A 15,261-nucleotide genomic window follows, 5' to 3' on the forward strand; every position below is an offset into this window, starting at 1 on the left:
TTAAGGGAGAATCAAGCTAGTAAACACAGACAATATCCGAGTTACTTAAATAAAGCGGAAATACAAATACTCGAGTCATACCCCGGAATCCAGCTAAAGAACACGTCAAAGAAGGCACAAGAAGATCAAAGTGAGGTAACACAAGCAACTTGAAACTTCACATGAAGCCGCCAACCAAGAAAAGCGACCTCCAAAAATATGAACAATTCAACTTTGGACCACCCAGCAAAACACTTAACAAAGGCTCTCAAAAGAGGGAACAAAAGACTCAGAAAAACTGTCCTAACAGAATAATAATTTTTTTTAAATATATATATAATAAAGGAAAGGGAGATGCTCACACCAGCAAGAAGAGAAGAACAGTAGAAAGGACTCTAACCAAATGAAAGGAGAGAAGAGAGGATAAATAGAATGAGATCCCAACTAGGTTGATTTCTCAACTGGACAGGAAGAAAATGAGCCCCAACTAGGCTGATAACTCAATAAGACATGAAAGAAACTAACCAACAGAAAAACAAGAAACAGACGAAAGGAAAGAGAAGAAAGCAGAGCAAGGATACAACAACCAGCTTCCAACAACAAAGGAACGCACAAACAGAAGGAACTAGAAGCAAGTCAAAAAAAATCAGTGCAAAGACAAATACTATCAATCTCAAGAAGCAGCTGCCAACCAAGGAACAGAGATATTAGCTGCAAGGAATCTACTGAATAAAGAGTCAACCAAGCAAAGACCAGCAAAATCAAGAACTACGCACCAAAGGGCCACTATGTCAAACTTAAAGAAACAAAATAATTCCAATGGAAAAACAAAGGACTCAAATACACAGTCCCACCAGCAAACTGGAAACCAGAATTTTTTTATTTATTTATTTTTGTTTTTTATTTTTATTTTTATTTTTTTAATCTATGAAGAGCAAAAACAACTCAGAAACAGTCTGAAGCTATACATGAGACAAGATTATTCACATTAAAGTTTATAGCTTCATGCACAACCGAGTTCCTACATCTCCAAAGATGGTAGACAGTGCATGCTAAAGCAATTATGATTCCTTTGGACTGTAATCGGGACCCATTATGAAGCCTTTAGATCCACTTAACCGAGCTTCGGATGGCAATGGTTGTCTTTGAGAACCCAAACAACTCCCTTACTTTATTCCAAACCTGCAAAGAGAATAAACATCTAAAGAATAAATTGTAACACCCCGGTTCGGCTATGCCGTATCTCCGGAGTAGTTACCGCCACACCCAGACTGAACCCCACTCGAATACAGATAGAGTTCACTCTAGGTGCACAGGCTAACAGACTAAAGACAAGGATCGTGTTTCTTATCGTCAAAATCCAACATAATCTTATATACATGCAGCAAAAGAGTAGCTATACTAGCCACGAATATATATATATAAGAGTTTCTTACAGCCCATTAACAAAGAGTTTGGACTATTCCCGTTCTTACTAGCCATGTTAGTACTACCATGGCTACAAAAGATATGTACAAAAAGGTCATACTTGAGTTTTCTCTTGAGGCATAACGGATTAACGAAGGCAGGAGACCAAAATGGGTACCACTGATTGAACAGGGATAGGAACGGGATCAGGAGTACAACTGGGACAGAAGCATGAGCCAGAGCTGGAGGATCAGAAACAGAAGCAGGGGCATACCCACGCTAGACTTCATCTGATATGGTACACAATGAAGTGTAGTTAGCACGACGGCTAAGTAAGGAAATCCATTGTCACTCAAAAGTAGACAAAGGTTTCGAAAATATAATAATTTGTAAGTTGTAAAATTTACCCACGAGTTATAGCTCTACCTGCAATCAGGTTATCAATAGTAGATAATATAATATAAGGCGTAAAGCTAACTCAACACGTAAACTTTTCTCATATAAAGGTACCGGCATCATTGCCACTTAAAACACATTTTTCTGTTTTTCAGACAAGTTTGTAAAATATTTCGTTTCCAGTAGTTCCCTCATTTTAACTCAAAAGGAGGTTCAACAGCACATTTCCGTGCTCAAAATTCGTCACATTTTGGATAGAATCATTTCCTTCTCAAGTCGTTACAGAGTAACTCTTTTCTCATCTTTAAAACTTTTTTAGTTTCTTCTTAGTGAGCGTGAGGCCTTTGGAGCATTCTCATAACTCCCACTCTGACCACTTGGATCATCGAACTCGGGTTCAGTGGTCATCACCCGGTCTAACACTGATCCCCTGGACGTAAGGTTCGTTAAAATGATTCCTAGCTGGCCCAGCTAGGTCCATAAAAACTACACCTACCCGGACTTCTGGAGTAACTATACCTTAAGTGTGCACACCCCCATATGAATACCTCATCCTACGAGTTATATAGTACCCGGCGAATAGACTTCGCCCTGCAGTATGAACTGGTCATACACTATAACATATCGACGAATAGACTTCGCCCTGCAGTATGAACTGGTCATACAATATCCACAACGACCACTGGGCCATGGCACTTAAAGCCACCCGTGGGTCAATCAAGGTCCTCCTCAACTCGCTTTAGAAACTAAGGGTTTGAAAACATGATTCTTCCTTCCGTTTTTCTTTCTCAAATCATTTCTTTTGGACATATTTCTCATTTGAGTCCAATAGTTGAAATCGGCTATCTCATCAGCTCAAGAAGGATTTTCAAAATACTCTCAGTGCCCGCAGGCTTTTCAATCGTCGTTTTCTCATTTTTCTCACGTAATGTACTCACTCCTTAAAAGTAGTATTTTCCTCAAAAATAAGGTTTTGACAACCTGTTTACCAAAATAGCATACGTTCTTTCGACGTAAGTTTTATAAACATTTTTATTTACTCATAGGCTTTCCAACACAATTCCTCAAGTTACAAGAGTTGTACTTATTTCTCAACAACAATATTTTCTTCTAAAGTGATGTACATAATTTTTCCAAAACAGATATTTCTTTCAAAAATAGATCTCTTTTGCCCGTAGGCCTTTCAAACATCATAACACTCGGGATTAAAAACATCGGGGAAAAGTTTGGTAAAAAACAAGTCGAAAACGAGGCCGCGTCGCACGGACTCGCGGTTGGCCGCAGCTGCGGACGCACGGCGGACGCAGGCGTCCGGACCGCGTCCAGCCTCTCTGCCAGAAGATTCCAGTTGGCGCAGTCCGAAAGATTGAGCCGGTAAAAATAGTTCCCGAACTCTTTTTCACTTGAAATTTTTATGGTAGAACCCCAACTTATAGTACTTGATGTCCATAAAAAGTTTTGGTCATTTTGATCCACGAATAAACACAGAAAATTCCCTTTTTGCCCTTGGCAGTGTGCTGTCCAGAATATTTTTCTCTCTGGACCAGTTTTGGAAAAAAATTCGAAAACCGTACTTATACTACTCTGATCCTTACGAAATTTTATATGCGGGTTCTACACTTATTGAACTACATATCTGAGAAAAATGGAGTCAAAATACCTTACCAATTTTTCCCAATAAATCTCGGAAGTTACTGCCAGAGACTAACTTGATTTTTTTTTCACTATTTTCACAAGTATAAGCCTATATGGACATAAATACAACCTATACATGCATAAACTAGCTATAAACATGCATACAAAAATTACTAAACATTAAAGTGTAATTTCTTTGAGCCAACTTGTAGATCCACAACTTAACACATATTTTTTTCACGTAAAATTTCCTAGTCACGTAATTTACTAGCATTTGTTCACCTTCAAGTGATTGAGCCAACTTAAGGGATTCCTTACCTCTTTGGAAGATCCTAAAAACCGTAGGAGTTGTTAGTTTCCTNTATATATAAGAGTTTCTTACAGCCCATTAACAAAGAGTTTGGACTATTCCCGTTCTTACTAGCCATGTTAGTACTACCATGGCTACAAAAGATATGTACAAAAAGGTCATACTTGAGTTTTCTCTTGAGGCATAACGGATTAACGAAGGCAGGAGACCAAAATGGGTACCACTGATTGAACAGGGATAGGAACGGGATCAGGAGTACAACTGGGACAGAAGCATGAGCCAGAGCTGGAGGATCAGAAACAGAAGCAGGGGCATACCCACGCTAGACTTCATCTGATATGGTACACAATGAAGTGTAGTTAGCACGACGGCTAAGTAAGGAAATCCATTGTCACTCAAAAGTAGACAAAGGTTTCGAAAATATAATAATTTGTAAGTTGTAAAATTTACCCACGAGTTATAGCTCTACCTGCAATCAGGTTATCAATAGTAGATAATATAATATAAGGCGTAAAGCTAACTCAACACGTAAACTTTTCTCATATAAAGGTACCGGCATCATTGCCACTTAAAACACATTTTTCTGTTTTTCAGACAAGTTTGTAAAATATTTCGTTTCCAGTAGTTCCCTCATTTTAACTCAAAAGGAGGTTCAACAGCACATTTCCGTGCTCAAAATTCGTCACATTTTGGATAGAATCATTTCCTTCTCAAGTCGTTACAGAGTAACTCTTTTCTCATCTTTAAAACTTTTTTAGTTTCTTCTTAGTGAGCGTGAGGCCTTTGGAGCATTCTCATAACTCCCACTCTGACCACTTGGATCATCGAACTCGGGTTCAGTGGTCATCACCCGGTCTAACACTGATCCCCTGGACGTAAGGTTCGTTAAAATGATTCCTAGCTGGCCCAGCTAGGTCCATAAAAACTACACCTACCCGGACTTCTGGAGTAACTATACCTTAAGTGTGCACACCCCCATATGAATACCTCATCCTACGAGTTATATAGTACCCGGCGAATAGACTTCGCCCTGCAGTATGAACTGGTCATACACTATAACATATCGACGAATAGACTTCGCCCTGCAGTATGAACTGGTCATACAATATCCACAACGACCACTGGGCCATGGCACTTAAAGCCACCCGTGGGTCAATCAAGGTCCTCCTCAACTCGCTTTAGAAACTAAGGGTTTGAAAACATGATTCTTCCTTCCGTTTTTCTTTCTCAAATCATTTCTTTTGGACATATTTCTCATTTGAGTCCAATAGTTGAAATCGGCTATCTCATCAGCTCAAGAAGGATTTTCAAAATACTCTCAGTGCCCGCAGGCTTTTCAATCGTCGTTTTCTCATTTTTCTCACGTAATGTACTCACTCCTTAAAAGTAGTATTTTCCTCAAAAATAAGGTTTTGACAACCTGTTTACCAAAATAGCATACGTTCTTTCGACGTAAGTTTTATAAACATTTTTATTTACTCATAGGCTTTCCAACACAATTCCTCAAGTTACAAGAGTTGTACTTATTTCTCAACAACAATATTTTCTTCTAAAGTGATGTACATAATTTTTCCAAAACAGATATTTCTTTCAAAAATAGATCTCTTTTGCCCGTAGGCCTTTCAAACATCATAACACTCGGGATTAAAAACATCGGGGAAAAGTTTGGTAAAAAACAAGTCGAAAACGAGGCCGCGTCGCACGGACTCGCGGTTGGCCGCAGCTGCGGACGCACGGCGGACGCAGGCGTCCGGACCGCGTCCAGCCTCTCTGCCAGAAGATTCCAGTTGGCGCAGTCCGAAAGATTGAGCCGGTAAAAATAGTTCCCGAACTCTTTTTCACTTGAAATTTTTATGGTAGAACCCCAACTTATAGTACTTGATGTCCATAAAAAGTTTTGGTCATTTTGATCCACGAATAAACACAGAAAATTCCCTTTTTGCCCTTGGCAGTGTGCTGTCCAGAATATTTTTCTCTCTGGACCAGTTTTGGAAAAAAATTCGAAAACCGTACTTATACTACTCTGATCCTTACGAAATTTTATATGCGGGTTCTACACTTATTGAACTACATATCTGAGAAAAATGGAGTCAAAATACCTTACCAATTTTTCCCAATAAATCTCGGAAGTTACTGCCAGAGACTAACTTGATTTTTTTTTCACTATTTTCACAAGTATAAGCCTATATGGACATAAATACAACCTATACATGCATAAACTAGCTATAAACATGCATACAAAAATTACTAAACATTAAAGTGTAATTTCTTTGAGCCAACTTGTAGATCCACAACTTAACACATATTTTTTTCACGTAAAATTTCCTAGTCACGTAATTTACTAGCATTTGTTCACCTTCAAGTGATTGAGCCAACTTAAGGGATTCCTTACCTCTTTGGAAGATCCTAAAAACCGTAGGAGTTGTTAGTTTCCTCCCTTTTGAGTCCTCCACCAAAGATCCTAAAAAATATCACCATAACAACAACATTTTCATGCACCTTTAGTTTACACTTAAGTTCTAGGAAGGATTTAACCAAACAAAGTCTAAAGTCTTACCTACACTTAGACACTTGAGTTGAAGAAATGCTTGGGAGCTCTTGATCACAAGTGTAAGACTAAGCTAATTTCTTCTTCCTCTTGCCTTAAGGGATTTTCGAAAAAAATGAGATGGAGAGGATGAGAGAGAGATGATGTGAGCTTAGCTTGAAGATTAAGAAATCAAGTGCAACATTCCCATACCTATATGACATGCCATTAATGATCCAATCCAAGTGGGGATTTTGAGTGCCACATGTCAACTCCCTATGGTGTCTCCTTGAAGATCTTAATTTATTTTGCCAGTTTGGGTTTAAATCAGATGAAAGTTCGGAGGATTATAGCTTAATTCGGGAAAATCCTAACACCAAAATTATCCTAAAAATAATCCCGTCGATAATCACTAGAATTGGGAATTTTTCGGTATCTCGCGAAATATAGGTACGAAGTCCGTAGCAAATTTCACTCTTACAGTTCGTCTAATTTTTTTCACTGAACTGAGTCGGAAGCTCACGCGTAATCGTATCATGCTTAATAATCCATTTTCTAGGAAAATTCGAACTGTATATACGTCCTTAAAATTTTACGGTTCGTGACCGGTACGTAAATCGTAACTTATTAATAACTTTCCTTACTAAAAAAAAATCCTCTTGAAGTAACGAGAGACCATTTCGTAAATACCGTAGCTTAAAAATATTTTTCGAACTCTAAACTTATCGGAATAGGCGAGGGGTTACATAAATGGTTAGCAGTCTCCAAATTCCCAACACAGAAAGAGCACTCAGCTTCAAAATCATTAAGGAAAAGTCTATCCTTTGTGGACAATCTATTTTTCAAAGCAAGCCAAAGTATGAAGGAAAATTTATGTGGAATGCAAGATTTCCACACAAATTTCCAGCACACAGCCTCATTAGATTTGACCCTCAACATCTCATAAATGAAAGAAATCTGAAATTTATTATTCGTGAAGGCAGATAGAAGGAATGACCTAGCATGATGGTCACTGCCTAAACGATCTACAAGCAAATTTCTAACAGCATATATGGCTTTGAACAAAGGCGAATCTCTTTGTTTGGGAACCCAGTCCCAAAGATCTCCAGACTTGAGGTAAACTCCATGAACCCACTTGATCCATAGGGAGTCTCTTTTAGAGTGAAAATCCCAAAGGATTTTGGTCAAAAATGCTTTATTCCAAACCAACAGATTATGAAGTCCAAGACCTCCTTCACTCTTTGGGACACAAAGTTTATCCCAAGCAACTGGTGCACACTTGCCACCCCAAAGAAAATTCCTACATAAGACAGTAAGCTAATCTATAACACAATGAGGAATAGAAAAATTTTTATCCAGAAACTTAGTGTTCCTTGTATAACCGATGACAGAAGCTCAAGCCTCCCAGCATAAGTGGTATGGTTTCCATGCCAAACATCAATCTTCTGGGAGACTGGTTTAATAAGAGGGGAGAAATAAGTTGCTTTGAGCCTGCATGTATCCAATGCAACCCCTAAATACCTGACTGGTAGCTCTCCTTTTAGGAACTCAACAAATTCAAGCACATCACCTTGAACACCTGTAGCAAAAACATTAGATTTATTGATATTGACCGTGAGCCCAGAAGTATCTTGCAGGTGCTTCAAAGCCTCAAGTAGCACTTTGACCGAAGGAGGGTCCCCCCTACAGAACAGCATCATGTTATCCGCAAAAGCCAAATGGGTAATCTTGTCCTTGGAACACAAAGGATGGTAAGAAAACCAAGGAACTCTTGCCATATCTTTAAGGCTTCTGGAGAGATATTCAATACAACACGCAAACAACAGAGGGGAGATTGGGCGCAATCATTATTGTGTGGACCATACTATTAAATAATTCACATTCAATATAAAAATAATGTACATTCAGTATAAAAATAATGTACATTATATTAAGGGAATGTACATTATTTGTGTACTGAATGTACATTATTTTTATAGTACAAAAATAATGTACATTCAGTACAAAAATAATGTACATTTAGTACATTAAAAATGTACATTTGATTATGGTCCACATAGCTGTGTGGACCATGGTCCACACAATAATTTGCCAAATTGGGTCACCTTGTCTTTATTCCCCTTTTTTTCATTTGAAATTTCCATAAAGCCCACCATTTATAGAGATTGAAAAAGAAGTGGTTGTAATGCATTGTAGAATCCAGTGAATGAACTGTTGTGGAAATTACAGGCCGGTCAGAACTTCCTCAATAAAATCCCAACTGATTGTATCATATGCTTTCCTTAGATCCACCATGAGCATACACCTCAGTGAGATCCTTTTCCTTGCATAACCCATGATGAGTTCCTGGGCCAAGAAAATGTTATCAGACACAACTCTCCCTTCAACAAAGGCTGCATGGGCTTTATTAATTATGGATGGTAGAACACTACTAAGCCTCGATGCTAGGACCTTGGAAATTACTTTATACAAGACATTGCAGCAAGAAATAGGCCTAAAATCACCAACAACCTAAGCATGGTGGGACTTGGGGATGAGGGCAATGGTGGTATAATTGATTTGTTTCAGAATCGACCCAAACACAAAGAACTCATGTACTGCTGCTGTGAGATCATCTCCAACTAACTCCTGATTTTTCTTGAAGAAGGCAGCTTAAAAACCATCAGGACTAGGTGCCCTAAGATCATTGATATTGAACAAGGCAGACTCAATTTCCTGAGGATCAATTCCTTTTATCATATCAGACTATTGAGCAGCAGAAAGAGAAGGTCCATTCCTTATAATATCAGCATTACAATGTTCCCGAGGACTGGTAGTACCCAAAAGTGATTTAAAGTGATCTACAAACAAACTTTCCACTTGCAGGAGAGATGTTGTTGGTTGTCCCGACTGATCAAGTATGCACGAAATGCTCTTATCCCTATGAGATTTTTTGATCAGATCATGAAAGAATTTAGATCCCTTGTCCCCTTTAATCAAATTTTTTATCTGGAATTTCTTATTGAAAAATTGCTTTTCAGCTTCCGTCAAGAACATTGCATTCTCCCTCATCATATGAAGCTTATTCCTATCATCTTTCGAAGCTGTAAGAACATCAAATTGTTGCACAAAGGCTTTGTACTCTTCATTGGCATGGGAAGCTTTTTCAGAGATGTGACCATACTCTTCTTTGTTGAGAAGTTTGAGGGGAGATTTGAGAGCTTTAAGGTGGATAGCAAATCTGTACTGTTCTGTCCCCAATATGACAGTCCTCCAGACATCATTAACAATAGTCTTAAACTTGGGGTGCACCAACCACATATTAAAGAATTTGAATGGCTTATTGACAGTCTCAATATGATTAAAAAGTTTAATGACCAAAGGACAGTGATCTAATACCCATTCAAAATCTTTGAAATCCACACAACAGTTAAAATTCCCATAATTCCAGGTTGGGTCAATAAGTACTCTGTCCAATTTTGCTTTAACACGACCATTAGTCCAGGTGAAAAAATTCCCAATACTAGGAGCATCCATGAGTTCAAGGTTAGCACAGCAATCTAAAAAATCTTTTATGAAGTAAGAGGTGGGGACATTTCCTCCCAATTTCTCACTCGGATCCAGAACAGAATTCCAGAAGTTGAGAGTTTAAGGGATTGAAGTTTTTTCCATAATTCTCTTCTTTCGACAACTGAGTACAAACCATACACAACAGAGCTGTAGAATGAGTTATTGGAAATCTTACAGTGGAGCAAGCAGTGAATACATTGTGGGGAGACATCCAAGATTGAACAATCAACCTTATTTGAGTTCCATACCAATACTATACGGCCACTCCTGATGATGGTATAGTCCACAAAAACTTGTTCACTAGGAAAATTTCCTTTGATTATGTTGTCAAACTTCAAGGGAGCAACTCGAGTCTCAAGCAAGCAAAAAAGGAAACATGATCCTGACGAACAAAACCTGATATTTTCTTCCTTCTATGAGGCTTATTGATGCCTCTTACATTCCAAACAACCACTATTAGCTCTATATTTAGTTGTCATTTCATGTTCCATTTATGATGTTGTCATCTTCCATTTTGTTTCAGTTGTTCTTCCCTATCCTTCAAAAAGTTCATTACTACTTGTTGTGCGATGACTTTGAGTTTAGGCGTCTTGAAATTATTGACAATTCTGCCTCAAATGAGTCCACTGTTCTAAAATATGGTGATACTCCAAATAATGTGGTAGGTGTTCGTTTACGTTTGAGTTTATTATCTTTTTTCTTTAATGCTTTAGAGTTTTGACATTGTTCTATTTATTCGTTATTTAGAAACTGTTGTTGCATGAGTATTTTAAACGAGTAGGTGAGCCTTTCAAATGAAGTGGAGACTAAAAGGATGCAGATGAAGTGGCGGGACAGCAGGAACAAGATCGATTTTGGGGTGTACCTCATGTGGCACATGGAAAGTTATTCCGAGGAAGGTGTAGGTAACTGGGTGTGTGGTCTAGCTAAGGGTGATAGGGTAGAGCTTAATCGTCTATGTTTTGCATTATCTGAAGGAGATTTGCACTGCTGATGTTAATGCACATCGTACGAGCAATGTTGCGCGTGCACTACACTTTCAACCAAGTTCTTCGGGCAACACTATATTTACCTACGTCATTTTGTGCACTTTGTTTTTGTGGTCTTTTGGTGATTTGATATGGGATAGCGATACTATTGGTGTTCTCGTATTTTCATTGTACTGTCATGTTTATTTTACTGTTGGTTAAATTGTTCGTAATCCTTTTGTCATGCAACTAGTATACTTTTGGTTATACTTTGGTTTATGTTACTTTATATGCATTGGATGCACTTTATGGTTATACTATTAGTTTTCGTGCCATCACTTATATTTATCATGTGCACTTTGTTCGTTTATTTTGTGTTACTCATGTCCCCCCCCCCTCCCCCCGAGTTTTGGCAGTAAACACACACTGGATCGTAAAGGGCCAGGCACACAAGTTCTGATATTATTATTCCCGTTACGTACAGGGCGTAAACGTCAAAGGCATACAACATTCAAGAAAATGGCACACAGTATTACGGGCACACAGATAGTTATATTATTATTCACGTTAGGCACATAGCTCATATGTCATCGGCACAAAATATTCTGGACATATGCACATCATATTAAATCGCTGGGTACACAACTATTTAACTATCTTACACGTTAGCAACATAGCTCATATGTCACATGCACACAATATTCTGACATCATGCACTCGGCAATAACTGATCAAGCACAGAACTACTTACACTATTACTCACGTTAGGCACCAGTACTCATACGTTAAACACACATAATATTCAGGCTTTAGGCACACACCAATAATCACGACCCTTGATAATATCGTTTCCACATACATTATGGGCTATATAATTTTGTTATTACTACACAAAATTTATAAGTCAAAATTTATTACTACACAAAATTTATTGCGAACGACAAAATATTACTGCACAAAATTTATTTTTTCCATCCCATCATGCAAATAAGAATATATGTCATTCCATAAATAAAATTGTACTTGGGATGTAACTAGAACAAGTATTTTTCATATACCACTACATTTCATAATTCACTTGTTATTCCTTCCCCTTGTTCTTCAGCTTCTTCTTTGTATTTGGGTTCAGAGGGCAGTTACAGAAGTCGTGGCATGCTGGTTGTTCATCACAATAATGACATTGTCGACTGTCTTTCTTTTTCTAATCTACTGCTTTTTCACATGCACTCTTTAATCGCTTTTCACTTCCTTTGTTCTTTGACATTTGCGGTGGCTTGATTGTTATGGTAGAGCTTGTTTGTGCGCTATAAAATGTTTCTAGTAACTCACTATTTTTGCTTTTGTCCTCTGTCTTGCCTTTGCTCTTCAACATTTTATCTTTGTGTTCCAACATAAAGTTCAACATTTCTTGCATTTCTGTTGTGTTCCCCTTGGATAGTGCCAAGCAGTTGTAGAACTTTTTATACAGTTTTGATGTTACTTTGCTATCCTCTCCTTCTCTACTGCATGTTGCACTTTGTCCCTTTCCTATCGTGCTTGTTTTGTGTACACAAGCATTTTTGGTCCACCTGGATAGTATGTACTTTGGTGGCATCATCTCTGCGTCATTGTCCTTTAGCACTACAAAAGCGTGCCTACATAAAATCCCCACCCTGTTGAACTTGCCACATGAACACTCCACTTCCATATTTTCTCTTACGTATTTCACATTGAAATTCTTTGTGTGCCCTTCCTTGATTGTATACACATACTTGTCTTCTGTTTGGTCCTTGCTTGTGATTTTGCATGTAAAACACCCTTCGAATATCTCAGACTGGACTTCGTAAAACATGGTTATTGTGTATATGGAGGTTGCGTGCTTCTCAATCAGTAGTGGTGTCTTTGTAGGTGGGAGAGAAGCTTCACAATCTGCATCTAATCTTGCTTGGTTATGACGGTGCATTTCTATCACACTTTCAAATTGTGTGAAAAACTCTAGCAGTGTTCCTTGATCATTGATACATGCCCCAAATAGGCCGTTTTCTGCATCGGATCGTGATGTGGTTCGCATGAGCCCAGCCATAAAAACGTCGTTGAAGTATGCTTCTATCCAATTTGATCTCACGTCAAACAGTTAGATGAACAACTTGTGGTCTCCTAGCTCGTATTCTGCCATTACTGCATGCTAGTTGACCTCGAACTCTTGATGCCCTAAAGTTTCGTTTCACACCACTGCATTTTGTTTTCTCCGGAGTATTTCGTCTTTTGATAATTTCACTCGAACCTTTTCCCCCACTTTCGACATGATGTGTCACATACAAAAACGGTGTCGTGTCTCCGGGAACACCTTGGCTATTGCTTCCTTCATTGTTGGGTCTTGGTCTGTTATTATGTAGGCAGGTGTGTGTCCCATACAATGCTTGAATGCATTAAGTAGCCACAAATAAGATGGTATGTCCTCTTTTGAAATGAGTCATGCTCCAAAACTCACGCACTTTTTGTTATCATCAATCCCAGTAAATGGTACGAATACCATCTTGTACCTGCAAAATACGTTCTGTATATTAAATATTTACATTGTGCATACAATTATAAACAGCTACACACACAATGTATCATATGTAGTCAAACTTTAGACACATAAATCAATATTTGCATAATATTTAGTGCTTAACCTGTTGGTGCAGTACGTAACATCGAAAGATGCCATATCTCCAAATTGTTGGTAGTTTTCTCTGGCTATTGGGTCAGCCCAAAATAGCATTCGAAGTTGATTTTCATCATCTACATCGTATTCAAATGTATATGTTGGGAACAATAATTGTTTTATCTGTATTTGTCTATCACTGCTTGTGCATCAGCTTCATGTAGATATGCGTTGAAGTCTCTCCTGCAATTTCTGAAATCCACACATTTTGCCCCAACTTTATGGAAACCATACCTGTTAGTTTTGCGTATAGTCTGAATGCTTTAGATGTCCATATGTTAGCTTTCACACATGCTGCTATGAATTATTGGTTCGAATGCTTTAGATGTCCATATGTTAGCTTTCACACATGCTGCTATGAATTATTGGTTCGAATGCTTTAGATGTCCATATGTTAGCTTTCACACATGCTGCTATGAATTATTGGTTCGAATGCTTTAGATGTCCATATGTTAGCTTTCACACATGCTGCTATGAATTATTGGTTCGAATGCTTTAGATGTCCATATGTTAGCTTTCACACATGCTGCTATGAATTATTGGTTCGAATGCTTTAGATGTCCATATGTTAGCTTTCACACATGCTGCTATGAATTATTGGTTCGAATGCTTTAGATGTCCATATGTTAGCTTTCACACATGCTGCTATGAATTATTGGTTCGAATGCTTTAGATGTCCATATGTTAGCTTTCACACATGCTGCTATGAATTATTGGTTCGAATGCTTTAGATGTCCATATGTTAGCTTTCACACATGCTGCTATGAATTATTGGTTCGAATGCTTTAGATGTCCATATGTTAGCTTTCACACATGCTGCTATGAATTATTGGTTCGAATGCTTTAGATGTCCATATGTTAGCTTTCACACATGCTGCTATGAATTATTGGTTCGAATGCTTTAGATGTCCATATGTTAGCTTTCACACATGCTGCTATGAATTATTGGTTCGAATGCTTTAGATGTCCATATGTTAGCTTTCACACATGCTGCTATGAATTCTTGGTGGCCAATATCCAAAGTGTGGTTTATCTTGAGGAACGTTCTAGTAGATTCTAAGCATAGGGGGTGGTTGCGTTTTTTTTTTCAAATATATTCACTGCATATACCCCATCCTTTTGTCGCCTAAGGACACATCTTGCCTTACACCCGCTCGGTTTGACACGCGCCGCCGTGTCTTTATGTTTGGTGTGGTCTCCTGACCGTTAGCCTTGGTCACCCATCAATTGCGCTCACTATGTGCCCTTCTTGGGAACAAAGTAAATATTTTACTTCTACATCTCCTTCTCTATTCTTCCTCAGTGTGCTGCATCTTACATCAAAACCTACTAAAGCTGCATACTGTTTGTAAAAGTCCACACATGCTTCTATTGATGCAAAATGTTGCCCGATGTATGGTTTTTTGGTTCTATCACACTCCAGGATAAAGTAACCACTCTCTCCTTGGTGAGTCTTTTCATCGGATGCCTCAATATTCCCTTTTTGTCCATCTGGGCATACGATTTAAATATTCAGTCATACAATATATCAATAAGTGGCACACATTCTATGATTCCTTGCACATACGGTATATCAGTATAATACATACACAAAATAATTCTAATAGCAGAAATTAATAAATCAAAACCATTTACTAATCAATCTAATATTTTTTCCCACAAAATAATATATTCCTTAACCTTTTTCTTAATCTACTTATATTATTATTTACTCTATGCACACAACTCATACGACACACGTAATTCAAGTATATACACAAAGATAAAGCAAAATATTGTTCCAAAACATCTGTATTCATAACCC

At 38.0% G+C, this 15,261-nt stretch overlaps 2 protein-coding genes across 2 annotated transcripts; both read right to left on the reverse strand.

The window, feature by feature from the left end:
* Window positions 1-8,999: 8,999 nt before the first annotated feature.
* Window positions 9,000-9,770, reverse strand: LOC116029728. The gene has a single exon (XM_031271771.1). The coding sequence runs from the start codon at window positions 9,768-9,770 to the stop codon at window positions 9,000-9,002; it is 771 nt and encodes a 256-aa protein (XP_031127631.1).
* A 2,202-nt stretch (window positions 9,771-11,972) lies between these two features.
* LOC116029730 (protein FAR1-RELATED SEQUENCE 5-like) lies at window positions 11,973-12,833 on the reverse strand. Its single transcript, XM_031271772.1, has one exon. The coding sequence runs from the start codon at window positions 12,831-12,833 to the stop codon at window positions 11,973-11,975; it is 861 nt and encodes a 286-aa protein (XP_031127632.1).
* Window positions 12,834-15,261: the final 2,428 nt, after the last annotated feature.

Source organism: Ipomoea triloba, chromosome 9 (assembly GCF_003576645.1).
Source record: "Ipomoea triloba cultivar NCNSP0323 chromosome 9, ASM357664v1".
NCBI lineage: Eukaryota > Viridiplantae > Streptophyta > Magnoliopsida > Solanales > Convolvulaceae > Ipomoea > Ipomoea triloba.

What these genes read in the sequence shown, in the direction of transcription:
- LOC116029730 (XM_031271772.1), bottom strand. Translation starts at nt 12,833, where the DNA reads ATGGCTGGGCTCATGCGAACCACATCACGATCCGATGCAGAAAACGGC.
- LOC116029728 (XM_031271771.1), bottom strand. Translation starts at nt 9,770, where the DNA reads ATGGATGCTCCTAGTATTGGGAATTTTTTCACCTGGACTAATGGTCGT.